We start from the raw sequence: 23,358 nt of genomic DNA on the forward strand, positions 1-23,358 counted from the left end.
CGCATAATTCATGCAATTTAAATTACAAACAATCTCATAGAATACCTATTATTTTTCATAACTTATCAGGTTACGATTCGCATTTTATTATTAAATCATTAGTGACCGGATTTAAAGGTTCAGTTACTGTTTTACCTATTAATAAAGAACGTTATATATCTTTTACTAAGTCTATTAAAAATACATTAGTTGAATTGCGTTTTATTGACTCATTTCGATTTATGGCATCGGGTCTAGAGAAACTAGCATCATATCTTACAGATAATGATAAACAAATTACACGAATGTATTACTCTGATCATGAACAGTTTAGTTTAGCTACTCGTAAAGGAGTATTTCCGTATGAGTACGTAGATTCTATAGTAAAGTTGAATGAAGATAAATTACCTAAAAAATCATATTTTTATTCTAAACTGAATGATAATAATATATCTGATGAAGATTATGATCATGCGAAATTAGTTTGGAGCATATTTAATATTAAAACGCTCGGTGAATATTCTGATTTGTATTTAAAAACCGTTGTCTTATTATTAGCTGATATTTTTGAAAATTTTCGACGTAGTTGCTATAATACTTATAATTTAGATCCCCTCCATTATTATACAGCACCAGGATTAGCCTTTGATGCTATGTTAAAGCTCACTGGTATTCAATTAGAACTGCTAGATGATGCTGAAATGGTATTATTTATAGAAAAAGGTATAAGAGGTGGTGTATCACAGTGTACAAATCGCCATGCTGTAGCTAATAATCGATTTATGGGTGATGACTTTGATCCAAATAAACCTGAATCTGATTTAATGTATTTTGATGTGAATAACTTATATGGAGCTGCAATGAGCATGCCCCTACCATGTAAGTCATTTAAATGGGTTGAAGATATAACTGTGGATAATATAGATATTATTTTTAATTCAAACGAATCAAAAGGTTTTATACTAGAGGTAGATTTAGAATATCCAATAGAGCTTCATGATCTGCATAAAGATCTACCATCATGCCCTGAGCATTTTGTACCACCAAACCGTAAGCAATTTAAATTAACTACTACTTTATATTCAAAAGAAAGATATGTTATTCATTATAAGAATTTACAGCAGTGTCTTCAGTTAGGTATGAGGCTCGTAAGAGTTCATCGTGTTCTAGGCTTCGAAGAAACAGCTTGGTTACAACCATACATTGATAAAAATACTGATTGCCGTAAAAATGCGAAGAATGAATTTGAGAAAAACTTTTTTAAGCTTATGAATAATTCTGTATTTGGGAAAACAATGGAAAATGTTAGAAAACATAAAGAAATTAAAATTGTTAAAGAATGGACAGGACGTTTTGGTGCAAAATCTTTAATTTCTAAACCTAACTTTCATAGTTTAACTGTTTTTGGCGAAGACATTGTAATAATTGAATTAAAAAACGTTCATGTCCATCTTACAAAACCCATATATATTGGATTTAGTATACTTGATTTAGCTAAGACATTCATCTATGATTTTCATTATAACTATGTAAAAAAAAATTTTCATAATGATACCTCAAAATCAATGTATACAGATACTGATAATCTCATTTATTATTTTACAGTGCCTAATATATACGAAATTATTAAACGTGACGTTCATAAATTTGATACATCTGATTATTCACCTAATAATGTATATAATATCCCATTAAAAAATAAGAAAGTATTAGGTCTTATGAAAGATGAAAATAATGGTAAAATTATAGAGGAATTTATAGGTTTAAGAGCCAAGCTTTATACATATAGAAAACATAAAAATAATAAATTTGAAAAAAGAGCTAAAGAGGTTAAAGGTTCAACTTTAAGAAGGATTGAGTTTGATGATTTTAAAAAATGTCTTCTAGAACATTGCAACGTTGTAGAAAAAGAATGGTTAATCAAAAGTGAATAACATGTTGTTAGAACGGTTTTACAACAAAAATTAGCATTAAGTTGGAATGATGATAAAAGACGTTTGCTTGAAAATTTAACAGATACACTGCCATGGGGATATATGGAAGTAGAAAAATGATGTATAATTATTAATTTTCCACTTGTAAATTAAAATTTGTAAAAAAAAAAAAAAAAAAAAAAAAATAGTCATAAAAAATAAAGAAAACATTTATATAGAAAAAATTGTTTATTTATTCATTAAAATACATCTTATATAAAAATTATCTTTAAAACAATAAAATTTTCATAAATCTGACTCGTCTATCCAGCTATTATGTGAGCTATCAAATCCTAACCACTTTACAAAATATTTATTTCCACGCTTTTTCACTATTTTTTCTACAAGGTAAACATCAGGATATTTGACTTTACTAAGCTCTTCATTGTAAAATCCACCTTCGATTGATTGGTTTTGATAATCAGTAAGCTTGTACGTTGTTGGATTAGTATTTTGCACGCTTTTTATTGTGAACATTTCTGTTGTCCAATTTGTGGAATAACCTTTTTCGAAAACGTGCTTGTATTTGTTTATCCGCACTTTATCGCCAACTTTAAACTTGCTTTTCTTTTTATACAACGGTTGATGGATTTGAAGGGATTTGTAAATCTTCTTGAATAGTTGTTTTTCATTTTCAGCCGTTACATCAATAGGCTTCATTTTGATTGTGCGATGTTTGGTATTGTTGTATGCATCAACTAAGTTTTTAAGCATATCGATCCATCGATAACTACCTTGAGCTGTGAATTCTTGCCACATTTTATTTTTTAGAGTTCGATTAAAACGTTCACATATAGATGCTTTTAGGTTGCTAAATGTCGAGTACAAATGAATTTTATGACTTTTCATGAGATCTTTGAATTCTTTATTGTAAAACTCCTTGCCTTGGTCAACGTGTAGATTTTTGGGATGCCTCCCTTGTTGTAAGACAGACTTCATAGCATTTCTGACATCGCCAGCACTTTTGCTTTTAATAGGGACCGCCCAAGCATACTTTGAGAATACGTCTATAATTGTCAGTAGATATTTAAATCCACTATTTACAGAACTATATGATATCATTTCTACCAAATCAGCTTGCCAAGTTTCATCGAGTCCTCGAATGTCAACATGACGACGAGTATAATTTCTTCGTGCCGGTTTGTGAAGCTCTTGAGCTATGACTTTCTTCTTACTTTCCATGTTTTTCAAGTTTAAAAAGCCTACGATCAATATCTGCTATAGTTTAAGTATCGCGGACTATAGATCTCACAACTGTTGTTACACGAGTTGATAGCTGTTCGATATGTTGAATCTGTTCACTAACAAGTTTTTCTAATGCATTCACTTTGGTTGCCAATTCAATAATGAGGTCTGGATTTTTACTCGTCATTTTATCCTCTAGCTTAACTATTTCAACTGTTATTTTATCTTCAAGATCAGTTATACGATATTTATTATATTCACTAATTGTTTTCACATTGTCTAATTCCTGTTTTATTGCAATTTTTAGTTAATCCATTGGCTCGACATTAGATGTCTTCATGAGGTTATCAACTTTTTGGCTCACAGTTTTGTATTTATCGTCAATATGGTTTATTGCAGCTTTCATAGTATTATATGTGACTGCATCACTTTCATTCTTAGTTTCAGCAACATTACATAACCTCGTTTGGTCTAAGTCGAACTGCCCATCATTTGTTAACTTGAAACAAATTTATTATTATGGTATAATAATAATTCTATAAGACCTGGCGATAAGACATAATTTTGATGATTCACTGAAATTGTATTATCACCAAATTGGACAGGTGAATTTCCAAAAAATAATTAATTATTTTTTTTACGAATCCCAAATCTTGTATCTAAGCCTTTAGGATTTTTTTTATTTAACATTTCAATATATTTGGTGATCGAGCTATGATATCTCAGCGGTGTACTTGCAGAGATTGGGGGATCTGATATAATGGTTTCGTCCAAGTTGGTGGTACTAGTACCACCGCCATTTAAGTCATCAAAAGTATTTCGACCATCACATATTTCACTGTCATTAGTATAAACAGTTTGATAGTTACTTGGATAGTCACTATGTTCGCGTTTCTTTAACGGAAAGTTTTCCACAGCTTCTACTTTAATTTTATGTTTCAAAACTTTAGAATTCTCAACTGATGTCCTTAACGGCGTCACTATAGGTTTAAACATTTCACTTGCAGCTTGTTCAGAAGTATCTTTATCAACTTTTAATATTTTATGCTTCTGTCTTATTGCATTACTAACTTTAGATATCTGAAGCAGCATATCTTTCTGCTGAGAAATATTTCTACACGCCATGTTTGCACACTTGAATGTTATTTATGACTGGATCTATTTGTATAGAGTATGATTAATTTATACTTATAAAACAATTAAAACCTTTTCTATAACGTCCATTATTAAATTCACTATCCTTATCAATAACAACAAATTCGTGTTTATTATCACTTTCCTTATCATTCCAGCATGCTGAACATAAATCTTTGAATTCACTGTAGGGCATATCTGTATTCACATGATCATCATATATGTGCTTCAAATTCATTTCATCTTGACGAAAAAGTACAAGAAAATTGGCATTGTCACGTATCAGATGTTTTGGTATACGTGTATAGGTTTGACAGAGATAAAAGCTATCAACATTTTTGTACCGCCCCATACAAAAATATGCTCTGACATGATCTTGCTTCTCACAAGCTACGTCATCGAATATCATAAGCGAATTCAGTTGTGCATCATCTGGATTAACAACTGATTCATGATCATTAAATGGGAAGTATCCAACTCCTTCTATAGGCTGTAGTGCTGACTCTAAGAATTTATATTTAGGCTGATTCAATGATTTCGAATATACATAAATGTTCTCAAATGTCAAACCATTAGGATGAGTAATTAGTGCAAGGAGTGCATTCGTTTTCCCACAGTTCGATGGCCCACAAAGGACTGCTTGAACAGTATTTGGTAGTAGTGAACCATGACGTTTTTGAATTTTTTTCTCATCACCTTGAATTATTTGATCAAAATTGATCACAGGTAATTTTGCTGCCTGTTTTTCAAACTTCATTTCGAATTATTTTAGATGACACTAAATACTATGTTAATCTGCTGATGACTCAATTCTGACTCAACAATATGTTTATAAGTACCGAGTATTTATACGATTGAGATTAGTCATAGATCTGCAATGGCTAAGAGCAGACGTATTAGTAAAGTTGAAACTAAACGTGGTAAAGGTTTTATCAACAGTGTTATAAATAAACTACCGATAGAATTACATGTGCCGGGATATCAGTACTGTGGACCTGGTACAAAATTAACGAAAAGATTAGCTCGAGGTGATCCAGGTATAAATCCTCTGGACAGAGCATGTAAAGCTCATGAAATTGCTTATTCTAGAAATCCTGACAATATGGCAACACGTCATGCGGCTGATAAAGAGCTTGCTGAAAAAGCTTTACAACGTCTTCATGCAAAAGATGCTAGCCTTGGTGAAAAAGCTGTGGCTTGGGGAGTCAATAAAACTATGAGAGTAAAGAGAAGTTTGGGTATGGGCATGAAAAAGATGGCTACAGTTAAAAAGAAGTTGAAAATAAAGAGGGGGAAGTCAAAAAGAAATAGTAAAAAGAGGAAAAAGACAGTAAAGAAAAAAAAACGACTTGTTCCCATCCGACAAATTATAAAATCAGCTAAAAAAACGATGAACGACGGTGTACTCATTTCACCGTTCAAGTCTGCATTACGGGGTGCCCGTGAAGCTGTAAAAATGGTTGGTGGGAAAAAAATATACGATCATCGCGTGTATTACCCATAACACGACTAAAGGTAGGTGGATTGCTACCATTTTTAATACCAATTCTTGCTGGTTTAAGTGCTACTGGTGCATTAGCTGGAGGCGCTGCTGGTATCGCTAGAGCTGTGGATGCTGCCAAGACTGCTAAACGTGAATTGGAGGAGACTAAACGGCATAATTCAACAATGGAAGCTATAGCCTTGGGAAAAGGGTTATACTTGTCACCATACAAATCTGGAATGGGATGATATTTAAGTCCTCCTTCAAAAAACATGTAACGCTACCTCATCGAGCTCTGACCAATTTTGATTTAATCAAATATGCAAAGGATTTAAAAATTTCAAATTTCCGAGGTGTTTTCATGAGAAATAATTTACCAAAATCTGGTCCATGGAATAAGGAATCAGCAATCATAAATCTAGATGATAAAAATGTTGGTGAAACTCATTGGGTTGCATACAAGAAGAATGGTGATGACGTCATTTATTTTGACAGTTTTGATAACCTTCAACCACCAAATGAACTCATGAAATATCTCTATGTTGGTAGCGTGAAATATAATCATCAGAAATATCAAGATTATGATACCGTTATATGTGGACACTTGTGTCTCAAATTTCTAAATAATCAATTATAAATATATGAGACGAGTGTAAAATGTGTTTATTCATGGCTGATTCGTTGACGTTAACACTATCTGGAGCGACCTCCACATTGGAAGCTCAATATTTTCCACCCATTGAATTATCGCCTGGGAAAAGTTATGTCTTGGGGCTTGTAGAGTTGTTAACATTCAATTCTATACCTAATATCGATGAAGGTTGTAATAAGTTGTATTTATCCAGCATAAATGGGAAGGAAGCAGATAAAATTACAACAATACCAACCGGAAGTTATGAACTACGTGACATTGAAAAGTATTTAATAAAGGAATTACCTGAGGGAGTAGAATTGAGTATCAGAGCAAATAACAATGAATTACATAGTGAAATTAAATGTAATCAAATTGTAAATTTTGAGCCGAAAGATTCTATCGCATCATTATTGGGATTTGGAAATCGCCGACTTGCGCCATATCTTTTACACAAATCCGATTTACCAATAAAAATCCTTAAAATCAATGCACTGCGAGTTGAGTGCAATATTACTACTGTTGCATATATGAATAACCGTAAAGTTCACACAGTTCATGAGTTTTTCCCAAGTGTTGCACCAGAATATAAGATCATCGAAGTACCATCCCACATCATTTACTTACCAGTCGCAGTACAGTCAATACACAATCTTCAGCTGCGAATTGTTGATCAAGATGGGAATTTGGTGAATTTTCGTGGTGAAACGATTACAATAAGATTGCATATAAAATCAGTGAAATAATGGGGATTGTATTTGATAAAAAAATTGGAGGTAGTTATAAAAGTCAAGCATCATGCCTAAAGCCCATCAGTCGTCGTGTCCCTGTCGGGGTGCTAACATCTCAGAACGCCCAATTTCTCAAAAGCCTGGGATTAAAATTACGTGGAAGATCGGTAAAATAAGAAAAATCAATTTGTGCTGCATTATAGTACCATGGCGGAAATCTTAAACATCCAAAAACCAATAATCTTCGACGAATCGATTTCTCACTATGAGGTTCATTCACATCAACCTTATGCTTCAACAACATTTAATAATAGTGATGAAATAAGAATCAGTATTCAACATCAAGATTTATGCATTCTACCGAGTAAGAGTGCTTTACACATTTGTGGGAGATTTACGAAAGAAGATGGCACTGCTGTTAGTGAAACTATGGAGTTGGTTAACATGGCCATTTGTCACATGTTTGAAGAAATACGCTACGAATTGAATGCTATCGAAATTGATAGATGCAAGAATGTTGGAATTACAAGTCTTATGAAGAATTATATATCTTTAACTCCCGGACAGGCTAATTTAATGGAAAACGCCGGGTGGTTACAAACTAATGATAAATTGACTAATGGTGACGTATATTTCGATATTTCTATACCGCTGATTTTATTACTTGGATACGCTGAAGATTATGATCGGATTATTATGAATGCTAAACATGAATTAATTCTCATAAGATCAAACACTGATATTAACTCATATCCACATACACCTGCTGCTCGAGAGGCTGCTGAAAAAGTTAAAATAGTTCTTAATAAAGTGGAATGGAATGTACCATACATTACAATGTTGGATAAACAGAAGATTCAAGCACTCAGTTTTATCGCAAATGATCCAGCTATTCCATTAAGCTACCGTACATGGCAATTATATGAATATCCACTACTTCCGAAAACAACGAAACATGTTTGGCCTATCAAAACTTCGACGCAATTGGAGAAACCACGATATTTGGTTCTAGGATTTCAAACTGCAAGAAAAAATATTGTGACGAAAAATTCCAGTCACTTTGATCATTGTAATATCCGAGATGTAAAAGTTTTCCTCAATTCTCAAAGTTATCCATATGAAAATTTGAATCTAAACATTAATCGCAATCAGTATGCTTTATTGTATGATATGTATACTAATTTTCAAGCGTCATACTATAATAAAGAGCCGGAACCATTGTTAACTAAAGCAGGATTTTTGGAAGAAGCACCACTCTACATTATTGATTGTTCAAAACAAAATGAATCAATCAAATCTAGACCAGTTGACATTCTTGTTGAATTTGAATCAAATGATCAGTTTCCCGATCAGACGTCAGCATACTGCTTAATTCTGCATGATCGTATTATTGAATATAATCCATTAAGTAGTACTGTAAGAAAATTAACTCAATAATTATTGTATTAGATAACAAGGTTGAAAGAAATAAATAAATTTTTCACAAATAAAAATATGTTTTAATAAATTTTATTTTTGCTTATACCCAATTCACATAATCAATTAATACAGCATGAAAAGTACATATAATTATATAAGTTTGAAATAAATGTTAAGTATGCATTTATAATTATTTTAATGCATCTTTTAGTTTTTTACACTTAGTACAATCTTTTTTGTAAGGATAAAGATGAATTCCTGGGACATCATAATCAGGACTTCTAATTGAATTATGTTCAATGCAAAACTTATAGTCCATAATTTTAAAGTTCTGTTTTAAATTAATTGGTAGTTTATCCCAGACAAATCGTATTTGAGATCGAGCGAATTGGAGAATGAACACATCATCAAGACAAGCGATGTCAGCTGCATCCATTTTTCTCAAATCTGATAGTTGATAGAATAACTGTACTGATTTCTCATATGATGGATTACAGCCCCAATATTTCAAAAACCATTGTTTTAGCTGCTGAACAGTTTCATATGAACAAGCATAATGTCCAAGTTTGGTGTGGTTGAATCTGAATTCACATCGAGGTCTGTTCATATTTTCGAGATTATCAATCGAAAAAAATCTCATTTGTTCTAAATCAATAACTGGGACTGCATAATCAATCATTTCTTCGAGTCGTTTTTGCATTGTTGGCCCTTGTACATAAAAATATCGTGCATTCTGAACTAGTTGTTTTACCATAGGTTGCAATGATTCATAAGGATGATCACCAGTATCCCAGTGAATACCATGACGATTCCCATCTTAATCTTCACTTTGTTGCACAATCACAGTGTCAGTGTACTGGATAGGTGATTTAAATACGCAAATTTTGCATTGATACACACCATTTGCATTATTTAGGTTATAAATATCAACGACACATAATTCCTTGACAATAAATTTTCCATTAGAAACTATATAACTAACGAAATCCACCATATACTCCATTGTTATTTATTTATCAACTATGCGACTCTCTAATTTTTCAAGATTTTAAATGATTTTATATAAGTTCTTTATCGAATCTCTCAGAGCAATGCAACTTGGGCACGACGAATCTCGTTTGCTTCTGATTATATCCAAATTTTTATAATAAGAAAATAGATCACTAAGAAAAGAACCAATAAACTCTGGACATATGTCACCAAAATAATTTTCAACTATTTCATCAGTGTCTATCATACCCGGATGACTAATACGTAAAAAATGTTTTTCACTATTACTTAGCTCCTCCATTTAGCACAGCTATAACTAGGAAGACTTAACAAAAAAAGCATGAGTTTTATAATGACAACCCCCTCTAAAAAATAATCTTTGTGGGGATACAGAGTAAAAATGATTGGCCCGAAACCGGTTCAATCAACCGTTAATCCCCCTTCTTCTAACAAAATAAACAATATTCTCAGAAAAACTTTGGAATTTTTAGCCATAACCCCTTACAGCTGTTCAAAGGTCTAGAAAAATCAAAAAAAAAATGAATCCCCACCAATTTATGCGTAGAAAATTCGAGATAATTCTCGAATGTTCGACCCCCTCCAATCCTACGTAAAACAGTAAAAATTCAAAAATATATATACTAAAGAGTTCTTGAATATTCACTAAGTCCCAAAAATCTGCTTTTATCGATCAGTGGAAATAGGTCCCAACGAAATCTTCATTACCATTATCAAGTTCCGATTAAATCTGCGTTACCATGATCAGGCTTCAACCAAGCCTGCATTATCATGAGCAAGTCCCAACAAATCTACATTATCATCAATGAGAATAAAGGCCCAAAATATCGATAAAATTAATCTACATTACCGATAACAACCCCTAATATCGATAAGAACAAATCTACATTACCACATACATGAAAAAAAGTTCCCAAATATCGATAAAATAAATCTACATTACCTACAACAGCCTAAAATTTCGATAAGAACAAATCTACATTACCATCAGCCATGCTTATAATGGGTCGGTAAAGTAGGCTGCTGTTTTGATTTTGGGCCCAGAAACCCTCTTATTCATCTACTCACGTTAAATTATCTCGTCCCCTGGACGGTAAACCTTAATATTAATTTAAAATCATCCCCTGGATGTATAATTATTTAAAACAAACTTAACATGTCCACCGGACCTGAATCACAGAACATCATTTTCTTATACTCAATTAATAAACTTAATTTTTCAATACAAAAATTTCACTAATAAAGTTGCCAGTATAAAAATTTCACAATTATTTAATTCTTAATTATTTCCACTGATTTATTTAATTTATTTTATATTTATTAATTAATTAATTTTGGTGTTAATTTAATTATTAATTAATTAATTTTTCACAGATGAATTTCTTATTAACATTTGCTTCAAAATCTATATATTCAATTTACTCAATCCTTTCTGATAATTATTCTTACTCAACTTAATTTATTGACGAAATAATCCGTTCTTAAATTTCACTCGACACAATTTTACCGTAAATTTTCTAGCGTCTTAAAATTCTGATTTTCAATTTTATAATTTTAACTAGAATTATTATAACTTTATATTATAAATATTTTATAACTAAATTTACGACTAGAATTACGTTAAAATTGACTAGAACATTCGGCCGGTGAATTGGCGTCGCAAGGCCTGAATTTACGATCTTACAACGCGGACAACTTTTGTCTAGAGCGGCCGACAGGCCTGAATACTTTTATTAAATTATTGAATTTAATTGAATTTATTTATGGAATAATTTACGCGGAAAAATTTATTTTATTTCAGCCGAGAGGCCTCGAATAGAATAAATTTAGAGTTACGACATAACGACGAGTACACAGCAAAGGTTTTACGGTAAATACGAGAAGCGTGGTTAAACTAGCCGACGGGCCTTGAGCTACCAATCTAATTCCACGAAACCAGCAAAAAGATATTAAGTAATTTATTTATAATTAATTCGGCCCTCTAATAATTAAATCAGAGGCCTTAATTAATTATAAATTTACTTCGAGAAAACTCCAATCATCAAAGATGAGTCTTAGTTGTTATCCGGTCGTTCTACTTGTCTAGCTTTTTTCTTTCGCTGCTCGAAATTTTCCCGTACTCTCTCTCGCTTACAATGCAATTTAGCAATTGATAACCTGTCAATGAACAGTACGCATTAGTATGTTAATTAATTATCATTTATTGTAATTACCAGCCTAAAGGCCTAATAATTTATTAACAAGTTAAATATTAATTAACAGATCGCCTCGTTCCACGTGAAGCGTGAACGGACGTATATATTTACCTTTATGATGTTAAATTTGCGTCCGTTAGTTCTCGTCGTCTGGACAACTCTGACTATTTTTCGTTCCGCAGTCCATTATATCGTTTCATTTCTCCGGAAACCTATTCCCACTTTCTTAGACTAAGGAAATGACAAACGGACGGGCCTTAGTGATCCATGCGACACCCGGTGACTAGTCACATCACTACTCGTAACTTACGAGGTCGTTGGCCGGTTATTGGCGGGAACGAAATTCGAATTCAACTTAATTTAATTATTCATGTTTATTAAAATTACCCTGTTACAGTTTTTCTTCATGATGAAAATATATATGTATTTTTTATTTACTTTTGATAAGAAGGAGAGGTTGATAGGCCTCACTGTAAAATAGTTTTAGAAAATAATGTAGTCTTAAAGATATTACTCTCGAGTAAAGACATTTCTTTAAACGCAAACTTTTAATAAAGAAAATTAAATTTATAAAACATATTTTATTTTAAATAAATATCTATAGCCTATCCCAACTGAGTACTCTAGTTGATAAAACAACCGTTAATGTAAAATTTTTAAAAGAGCACGGAAATAATTAAAAACATTTGTAATACAGTTTCGTCGCTTTTTCGAATAATTGTATGATATTTTAGAGCTCCTGTAAAGGTCTTGGCTGAATTGTATAGCAAATCTAATGTTTCTTTTGCTTCGAAATAGCTGCTTCTCAATAAATCAAAACATTTATTATAACTGCTTATAAATAGCATTAACTTTCGCTTACTGCTTTGAAATCTCTACTAAGAATAATAAAATATCGAAATCAATTTTTAATATGGAAGAGAAACAAGTGCACAGTGTCACAAATCAGTACGGACAATAATTTAAAGCGAGAAAAAAATTTTTTTAATTTTCAATAATCGAAAAAAAATAGTAGCCGCAGAGGTCCCACGACCGAAACCATCTGAAGAGTTGTGGAATAGATAGTAATTTGTTGACACAAATTTTCAGGAAAATCAAAATATGCATGATTTCCAGAAAACGACTTCAAAGTATTAAAACTCAAAAATAACACAGAAAAATTTTTCTAAAAAATTATTTGTATTTTTTTTTTCAAAGGTTATGAAAAAATAAAACTTTTTCATCCTGTGAGTTTTTTTCTTTAAAATATTTTTCAAAAAGTTAAAAGCAAAAAAACATGAAAAGAGCGGTTTTTTTGAAAATTTCATATCTTTTAAACCAATGATCAAAAAAATCTCAAAACTTAGGAAGATGAGTTTGTTGATGAGTACTAAAAACTACCAAAAAATAACGGAAATTGAAAATTAAAATTCTTAAAACCGTCCGATTTGGCGTGGAATGCTCCATATATATAAGATATTAGTTTATAAGGTAAATTTTTTATAAGGTATTGTTTTATAGTGATTTGGGCGACACAACCAATTTGAACAAAATTGAGTTTTTCTGTAAGAAAAGATATTTATTTACAATATTTACACGTGTAATTTACTTAAATGAATGAATCTAGCAACAAACTTTACCTGTAAGAAAGGGAACGACATTCAATGTTATTAATTGCCATGTTGACTACAAATTCACAATTACGGTAATCCGCTTTTTATGTAATAAATTTATTTTTTAATGAATACCATAAATTACAATATCAAAAGATACGCGGGAGTATTTAAATTAAAGATTATATTTTTCTTTACATATATATATGGGGAATTCCACGCCAAATCAAACGGTTTGATAAATTTTAATTTTAGATTTCCTCTATTTTTTTTTTTTTTTTTTTTGTACCTATCAAAAAACTCTTTTTCCGAAATGTTAAAATTTTTTTGATCACCGGTTCAAAAGATATCGAATTTTAAAGAAAACCGCTCTTTTTATGGTTTTTTACTGATAACTTTTTAGGGGATGGTTTAAATAAAAAACTATCATTTTCCCATGTACTTTTAGAAGAAAAATACAAAAAAATTATTTCAAGTGTTTTAATACTTGTTTTTTTATTATTAAAATTTAAATTGCATTTTTTAAAGTGAGTGCATATTTTGATTTTCTTTAAAATTTTTTACAGTAAACTACTACTCAAACCATAACTTTTTAGGACGATCTGATCGTGGGTTCTTAATGGCTACTATTTTTTTTCGATTTTTGAAAATTAAAAAAAAAATTTTTTTTTCTATTTTATCAAATTTTATCACTGGTTCCTCTCTTTCAACGTATTTTAAAAAACTTCATGTATATTTTTTATTATAACAAGCATAGGAAATTGTTAATAATTAAGAAAGACTAATGATTATTTTCAATGCCACTTCCTACACTGATAGAAGGATTTATTACTGAGTACTAAATGGATTTAGTAACAAAATTTTTAGTCACTTATTTGGGAGAAGAAACTATTTTGTGCCCATTAACATAATCTATTATAATGTAATAAATCATTTTTTTTTCTTAACTAAATCTCATTATGGTAAAATGAATATCTGTTTTCACCAAAAAAAAATTTAGTAATCGGTACTAAATATTTCTTTGGTAAGTTTTGTCGATAGATGGTTTGTTTAGGATTAAACTCGCATGCGATAAATATTTTTTTTCTTTGGATAAATAACAGTATACAAAAAAAAAACATTTATTTTGAATTTATAAATATTCTTATAAATCTCTCGCGTATTCTTTTTTAATTATTAACAATTTCCTATGCTTGTTATGATAAAAAATATACACAAAGTTTTTTAAAATACGTTGAAAGAGAGAAACCAGTGATAAAATTTGATAAAATAGAGAAAAAAAAATTTTTTTTAATTTTCAAAAATCGAAAAAAATAGTAGCCATTGAGAACCCACGATCAGATCGGCCTAAAAAGTTGTGGTTTGAGTAGGGGTTTACTGTAGGTCATTTAAGTCGTTTTGACTCAATTTCAACCTTGAATAACTTTTGAAAGAGTGAATTTAGCGAAAAATATTAAGAGCCTTTTTTATAGAGCACTAAATTTCCTTCAAAGATATGTATCTTGACTAGAAAAAATGTTAATATTTCTAGTAATAACACAAATTCAAAATAGAAACAAAGAATCTAAAAAACAAATCAATATTTAAGGCACGGTTACAAGGAAACAGCTCGTTTTACGTCAATTTACTGAGAGAGATTTTTTCTAGGGAATTCAATTTCCTTGAAAAATATACATTGCTCAAATTTTTGAGATAGATGATTTACGAGTTTTGAGTACAATATGAAATTTCTGTCATAAAACGAAAATTCGTAACGATACACCTCTTAATATCAATATTAAGGGCTCGAACTTGCGCAATAGTTTTTTTTTTGGTCATCAGGAATACTTTTTTTATAGTATCGAAAGAAAAAAAAATAGTCGTTTTTTTTCGCCCAGTCTAATATATATGGGTCATTCCACCAAATAAAGTTATTTTTACGGGGCGACCCTCGCAGATTTGGTTCAAACTTTGTGGTGTCGTTCCGTGTATTAAAAAAAATATTCTCTGAAAATTTGAGTCTTCAATGTGTAGCTGTTTCGAAGTTATGATTTTTTGAATTTTGAGAAAAAATTTGATTTTAACTTTTTCATTAATTTTTTTGGAGAAAAAAACTTTTTTAAAAAAATGAGCACATAACAGTTGTTCGTAGGAAAAATTCTCAGCTTTCCAATAAAAATATCCATTTTTTATTTTAAGTTACAGAAGACCTTTTAAAATTCGATTAAAGAAGAAAAAACGATTTTTATGAGTGTGCGGCAGTTGATACATCTATTTTGATATTTTTCTCTGAAAGCTGAGACTTTTTCCCACAAAGTATGTAATTTTCACGATGTATTTATTTTTTGTTTGAACAAAATCAATAATTGTTTAAATATAAGTCATTGATTTTATAGTTTTATCAAACTCTTATAGTTCATTGTGTAGCAAGAGATGAAACGAAACGATATCAAACGAGAGTGAAGCAGTCTGCCCGAGCCGTAGGCAAAATCTGACAATAACTGCAATCTGAAGTCGTGGTTCACACTATTTTTTTCATGATTACCTGCATTAAAAATTAGTTTCAGTGTCAGCAGCCAGTTAGAATCAAGTTAATTTAAGACCAATGGTGTGATCAACCATTGGTGTACGCATAACTTATGATTTGCGATTTTTAATTAAACAGAAACCATAAATACTATTTATTATTTTCACAAATTTTTATCAAACTTGATTACAAAGTCAGAACTGTCATTAATGCAGATAACATTAACAGTCTAAAATCACTATTAAACAAAACACAAAAATCAAAGTTCAAATTACTAATTCCCAGACTTGAAGCTTCGATGCTGGTATCATGAAAAATAGTTTTATAATTTTTGTTGTCAGAGCTCTACTGCAGATGCATACCAGAAAACATATCCTCACACCACAAGATTTATCCATCCGAGCAATTCAAAATTATACTGGCGTTGATTTCACTTTTATAACCAACTCTTATTAAAAGAAACAATTTAAAACGATTGGGAAAAAAAAATTTGAATTCTTTTTAATGCTTTTCAATACTTTTGAATCATCCTTTTTATAGGGATTTAACATTACAAATCGTTTTGAATCGTTTCTTTTAATCAGAGAATAAGGACTTCTTATAGAAAATAAATATTTACGATATACGATACTTGAAGCCGAGTACGGTGAAAGAAACACAAGCAGTGCACCCTTTTTCACCTATCGTTGATAGTCTGGGATATATTTGTGTTAAAAATGCATCAACATTCTCAAAACAGTTAAGAATTAAAGTCTTTTAATTATAGAGAGTTTGTATTTTATTTAATTTAGTCCAAACAAAAAATATGCACATCGTGAAAATTACATATTTTGTGGGAAAAAGTCTCAGCTTTCAGAAAAAATATCAAAATAGATGTATCAACTGCCGCACACTCATAAAAATCGTTTTTTCTTCTTTAATCGAATTTTAAAAGGTCTTCTGTAACTTAAAATAAAAAATGGATATTTTTATTGGAAAGCTGAGAATTTTTCCTACGAACAACTGTTATGTGCTCATTTTTTTAAAAAAGTTTTTTTCTCCAAAAAAATTAATGAAAAAGTTAAAAAAAAAAAATTTCCTTAAAATTCAAAAAGTCATAACTTCGAAACAGCTACACATTGAAGGCTCAAATTTTCAGAGAATATTTTTTTTAATACACAGAATAACTCCACAAAGTTTGAACCAAATCTGCGAGGGTCGCCCATAAAAATAACTTTATCTGATGGAATGACCCATATATATTTATATATATATAATAAATAAAAGTGTTTAATTTTCGCATATTACTCAGATATTCGTGCATAATTAAATAAAAAAACTTTGCATTTAATGTCTTATTCGTAGTAGAATCCTGACAGTTCGACGATTCAGGAGCCTTATCTGTACTTTAATATTATTGGATCTGATTAAATATGACTTCATATATACACACATTTTTGGATATAGTCAAAAATTCTTGGATATACGTATATCTACTTGGATATGAATTATTTTTGCATCTATATATCCACATACATACAGTTGGGTCTGAGCAGATATAACTATATGTACTTGTATACGGTAGGATATAAGTGTACTGTTGTATAGCCGCCTGGTTGACTATAGTAAAAGATGTTCTTTTAATTCGCCATCAGGAACTTGGAGGCGTTCAACTCGCGGAGAATATTTTATATGCCATCGCGCGAAATATAATTTGAATTCGAATTTAAAACAAATATTTTATTGTAGGTTTTACTTTTAACTAAATAAAACTAATGGTTTTATTGAGTAAAATAACAATTATTTTTTTCATATACTTTTTACAAACTGCTTGTACTTTATAAAAATTATACTCTCTAAAAATAATCAATATTCAAAAATGCTTGTTAGGCTCTGAATGAATGAATTACGAATGCCAAATTTTAGAGCGTCCTCCTTCGTTCTCCTGTGATTCTTCTCTTCAGTTACGAGAGAGGGGGATGTGAGAATAGCGAGGGTGGTTGCGCACGCTGTTGTTAGGTCCTACCATATCTCGCTTTCATCCCCTCTCAATAGACCGAGTCCACGCGGACCTTGACGTCAGAACAGCTTCATTTTCTCCGGGACTGTCGCTGCCATGAAGTCTTGCCCTATTGTCTGCAGCTTAGTCACAGCAAAATAATCCCTTGATTGTTTATGAATATTTTGGGAAAGTTTTGCCAACAAGAGGATTATAGTTATAAAGATATAGCAGTTAACGTCTGGCAGAGGATCCTCGTGGGTTTTCTCGAAATATTCATTCATCTTATATTCTAAGTGACCATTACAATAATTGTGCTCTGATTTTAATTTTTATTTTATATCTACTAATTCTATATAACCACTTTATATCTATTTTATATTTGAATATATTAGGTATTTAAAAGTCCCGCTTATAAATATATTTAGTTTCTGTTATTCTCTGTAAGATGGTCATAGAGAGCACTGTGTAACCCGTTGGCTACACAACAATATCTGCTTGGATATAAATCTTTATATCTGCTTATATATAGTTGGATCTGAGCAAATATAACTATACATACTCGTATATGCTTGGATATAATCATATCTGCATGGATATCAATTTTTATATATGCTAATATATAGTTGAATCTGAGCATATATATTTATGAATGTTTGGATATACGTATATCTATTTGGATATCAATCTTAATACATCTCTATCTCTGCTTATATATGATTAGATCTGAGCAGATATCATTATATATGCTTATATCTAGCAAGATCAAATATTTGGATGTATTTGGATATAAACAGAATAACGAGATCTAGACATATCTGATTGGATCCAAACGTTTTTTATCGGGCTGCTTGTAAATAATTATTTTTATTGTTATTTATTTGTATTTAATTTAATTAAAAAGAATAATTACGATAAAAATTAGCAAAACCAAATAAAATGTCTAATAATAAAATAAATATATTAATAACAATAAAAATAATTATTTTAATTATTTATGAGGGAATGAAAATACAGTTGTAAATTTATATATAAAGTATGACGTTCTCTTCTATTTTACGCGTGCCACGGCGGAGTGTGGTTGGCGCTCCATAGCCGTTATGGCTCTCCGTTGGTTGAAAGACTGATCATGCTAGTTTCAGTAGATCATCATTCATGATATTTCATCGGAGGGGATCTATCTATTAATCTACGTAGGTATCCTGATGAGCTTTATTCTTTATTTTTCATAAATGAAAATTGAACGCGTCTTTGGTGCTCAAAGTAGTTATGAAAAGGTGTGACGAACAAATACTATTTGATAAGTCTCTGTGATCTCGTCCTTAGCTGTGATGTTGACCAGATTGACTGCGTCTGACGCTGATCAAAATTCACCAAGAAATTTGGGAGAAAAATGTAAAAACGAAATTTTATCGCGCTGTTTTCATTAGCAGTCAAAATCACCTGGAGAGCCAACCGTGTTATTAAATTAATTTATCAATAGCATTAAATGTTGAGTCTGGAAACCTGGAAGATAACTTTCTGAAATGTTAAATAAAATTTACAACTAATAATAAAATTACTAACAAAATTTTGGAGTCTGCTTTAACTGAAAATACAATTTTTTTATTAAAGATGAAATAAACTGGATGAACACAAATTATCAAGATAAATTATAAATAAATAACACGAGCAAACGGAAGAAATGTTTCATAGTAAAGTTGCCACCTCCTTTTCCCCTTCATCTCATTACTCTTTTCGTTCATTGACCTTGTTCTAATAATTAATAAATAAATCCCAATAGGGCCAATCAGGAACCTGACCATTTCCATTAAATTCTTCTTTGTAGCTAGCAAACTCAGCACAGAGAGTAGTGAATCGAACAATAATCTCTGCCATAGACTTACGTGGGCGGAAGTGACAATTGTTAGCAACAACCCTGTTTTAAAATAGAATGAAAATTGCAAAATTAATAAAATTAATTCAAATAATTATACGTAGTAATACAGATTAAAACAACTTACAAAAAATTATCGTAGTAACTGGGGTCCTCCACGTCTTTCCAATCATTGGAATTGAAATAATTCTCATAATCGATAAAACGAAGTTTTGACATTTTGAAATCATCGGCTTGAGTAACTGGAAAAAAAGTTTTTATCGTTAATAATGATGGTAATTAAATAAAAAGTATAAATTATAATACTAGTATTCACAAATTCTTACAATAAGACATTTTATCACAATTTTCGAATGCAAAGAACAATTAATGAAAGCAAATACTACTAGGATGTTACTGAAATACTGAATTGATAAGAAGATTGATATTATAACAAAACAATGTTGTTGAATACCATGGAAACGGCTTTTTCATTTGTTGTTTTGCGAAATTCTTTTTGTGAATTTCTTATCCGGGGTAAAATTGAATTTAATTTCTACAAAACGAATCTAACAAAAATTAACAAATTTAGCGATCTAATTAGATATCAATAGAATAGACATTATATGAAAATAAAAATAATAGCAATATTTAAATTAGTAATTTAATAATGAAATACAATTTAATAATAATTATTAATAACTAATATTATTATTTTTACTATTATTATTTATACGTATTTTATATGTTACCATCAAGTTTTTCTAAACATCCTCTTCATCTTTATCACTCAAACTTTCTAATCGTTTTTCTTCTAATTTTCTAACCAGTAGTTGTTCCTTTTCTATCTGTAGTTTTAACAATTCAATTTCATATTCATGTTTTTCTTGGGCGTTTTGTAAGAGAACTGACGCTAATTCATCCTTGGGTTTGATAGATACTGATTTATCAGAAAGTTTACTATATGGTTTTTGTTCGTTGTTACATTTGTTATGAAAAGATGTACTTTTAACCTTCAAAGGTGCGCTTACTTATGATTTGAGATTGGATGGATTACCTTTTTTCCAATCTTTAACGTTGTTGTTCTTTAACAAATACTAAAAAAAGTAGAAAAATATAAAATTTAGGCAACAGCTAAATATTAATTGAAGAAAGTAGAATATCATAAATGTAAACAAAAATTTAATAAAAAAATTAGGTTTTTTTTTATTATAAAGTTTAAAAAATATTAATCTTTATTTTTCGAAGATTATCTAATAATATGATTGTAACTACAAATAATATTAATATTAACTTACTTCAAATACTTCATCATCTGAATCATCTTCGCCATCCAAAGTAAAAATTTCATCAACTGTCATTTCTTCAGCATCGTTGTCAAATTCATTACTCTGTCCTTGTACTGTCACATTATTCATTATGTTTAGAGCTGCATCGAAGATAGAATTGTTAGAGATAATCATTCCCCCGCCACCTTGAAAAAGTACAAATGTTTTTATTCAATTTTATTGGTCAATTTTGTAATATTCTCATCCTATCATAAAAATTAAAAAAATTGAAAATATTTACCTGTTCCCATGCTTTGTTTTCGCAATTTTTGTGAATATTCTTTGGCTAACAATTTTATATTTTTCCAAACTGATTGTAAATTAACAGAAGATCTAGAAGAAAAGTCTTGATTAAATGGTCCAGTTATTATTTTCCATACTTCCTCCTTATCGTTCAAAGAGACTTTGTCAGTTGTTTTACTTTCGATCACATCTTTATGTTCATTAACTAATTTAATTAATAACAGTTTTTCATCACTGGTCATTCTGGGAGCACGTTTGCTAGCAACTTCTTTTTTTTTAAGTTTTCCATGATCACTCTACAAAAAATAAAAAAATTACCAAATCTAATTATAAAGTTCAATTATTTCATCAATTACAAAAATCCAAAGTCAAAAAAAAAATAGCTTTATCAATAGTAATATCTATTTTTTCTTATTAATTTATTTAATTGTGTAAATGACAGATTTCAATACTAGTTACAATTAAGTTATTTATAAAATTTGCAATGAACATGTGATTTGTAAAATTCCTTATAACTCTTACTTTTTTCGTGGACGTTTTTTATTTTTTTGAGTAATGTAATTTGAATAAATATTTAAATAAAAATTGACTTACCAAATATTTCAATAAATTGATTGTAAAAATCAATGATATGTCAATTTTTTTTGCTCAGTGATCTTCGTATGTTTAATTAATAAAATATAGATAATGACAGTAGATTATTATGATGAAGCAAAATATAAATATTTTAGTCCAAGAAATGAGATAATCAAGTCTTTTGATAAAAAATTGTAAAAATAGTATTTTTCTTCAATTTCGCCGAATTAAACTATAATTACAAAAATTAAATGGTTAAATTTGAGGAAATTAGTACTATATGAAAATACAGTATTATTACTGTATGCTTATAATGAATATTTTTTCAATATACTTATGAAAGTATTCATCAATCAAAATTTGCCGTAAGTTTACATTTCCAATAACTGGATTTTGTACTTCCTGAATTAATTGGTATTCGTCAATCGGCACTGTTAGAGGAGCTCGTGGCTTTTCTCTTCTCAACATATTGTATAATGCAGCAGTAGCTACAATAATAGTCAAAGCACGTTCAACTTTTCGAACTCGCATGCCATTTAAGACAGCAAACTGCCTGGACCAAACACCAAATATTCGTTCTATACTATTCCAGGTTCTTATTCGAGATTCATTGTAAAGCTGCTCGGCAGCGCTTTGTGGATCCTGCAGTGGAGTTACCAAATAAGAAGAATTTGCATACCCCGAATCACCCAAAAGTAATGCATCACCAAACGTATCATCTTCAAAAAGATTATGTATTCTTGAATTTGTAGAAATGGTAGAATCGTAAGTTGACCCTGGCTACCTGGTTACAATATCGATGATTTCTAAGTGCGCATTACATATTACTTGCACGTTAATAGAAAAAGTTCCTTTCCTATTTCGATAAATCTCAGCATCCTTACCACCAAAAGACGCCACTTTTACATGTTTGCAGTCGACACAACCAACAGCACGTATAAAACGCGCTATTTGATGAAACTCTACTTGGTTTTGTATTATTTGTTCTTCAGTTGATAGGAAACGAATAAATTCATTACGTAGCGAAGCTATTGTACGACAAAGGCTGTGCACTATTTTGCAAACTGTACTTTTCGAAATTCCAATGAAGTTTTCGACTGTTATATAAAAACTCCCAGTTGCAAGAAAACGTAGGGTGATTAAGAGTTGCGTAATGGGCCGTACTACATCATTTCTGAAAAATAATTATAATTATTCTGTAACATTTACTAAAAAACATGGTCTGTATTTTTATAAAATTCAATATATATTTTCTAAAAAAGAAAGAAACATGTTTACTTTTAAAATTTATTCAACAAAAAAAAAGTTATTTAAAAAGTTGTAATAATTAATTTTGTAAATTTTTAATTTTAGAAACAAGGTGACCATTTACTCCTGGATAATTGTACATATTAATTTTAGTTTTGATTAAGAAAAATATTAAAATTTATTTTATTTATCGAATAACTTTCTTTCAATAAACTATGTAACTAATTTAAGACGAATATCAATAGTTTCATAGATTTTCTTTCATTAGCAAAGCTGTTAATTGATACAATTACC

The 23,358-nt window shown here is 30.1% G+C and overlaps 2 protein-coding genes across 6 annotated transcripts in view; one reads left to right on the forward strand and one right to left on the reverse strand.

Annotated features, from left to right (window-relative positions):
* Positions 1–23,358, forward strand: part of LOC103576410 (uncharacterized) — a 313,115-nt gene that overhangs the window by 137,541 nt on the left and 152,216 nt on the right. The gene's annotated exons all lie outside the window — the stretch shown is intronic.
* Positions 19,625–21,498, reverse strand: LOC128667252 (uncharacterized). Of its 3 annotated transcripts, none has more exons than XR_008404533.1 (5): positions 21,239–21,498; positions 20,968–21,143; positions 20,422–20,629; positions 19,818–19,932; positions 19,625–19,732 (listed from the first exon to the last, which is right to left on the reverse strand). XR_008404533.1 is itself a non-coding variant. In XM_053742848.1 (5 exons), exons 1-3 carry the CDS (start codon positions 21,480–21,482, stop codon positions 20,434–20,436), a joined length of 504 nt encoding a protein of 167 aa, XP_053598823.1. In that variant the 5' UTR covers positions 21,483–21,498; the 3' UTR covers positions 19,625–19,732; positions 19,818–19,932; positions 20,422–20,433. The 3 variants fall into 3 exon arrangements, 2 of the variants coding, with proteins under 2 accessions (XP_053598823.1, XP_053598824.1); XM_053742848.1 differs by having other exon boundaries at positions 20,422–20,517; XM_053742849.1 differs by having other exon boundaries at positions 20,422–20,766.

This window comes from Microplitis demolitor, chromosome 2, assembly GCF_026212275.2.
Source record: "Microplitis demolitor isolate Queensland-Clemson2020A chromosome 2, iyMicDemo2.1a, whole genome shotgun sequence".
NCBI classification, from domain to species: domain Eukaryota; kingdom Metazoa; phylum Arthropoda; class Insecta; order Hymenoptera; family Braconidae; genus Microplitis; species Microplitis demolitor.

What these genes read in the sequence shown, in the direction of transcription:
- LOC128667252 (XM_053742848.1), bottom strand. Translation starts at nt 21,482, where the DNA reads ATGACCAGTGATGAAAAACTGTTATTAATTAAATTAGTTAATGAACAT. An exon ending in AAAACAAAGCATGGGAACAG is followed by an intron (nt 21,144 to 21,238) that starts GTAAATATTTTC and finishes TACTTTTTCAAG; the next exon opens with GTGGCGGGGGAATGATTATC. An exon ending in CAGATGATGAAGTATTTGAA is followed by an intron (nt 20,518 to 20,967) that starts GTAAGTTAATAT and finishes TTAAAACTACAG; the next exon opens with ATAGAAAAGGAACAACTACT.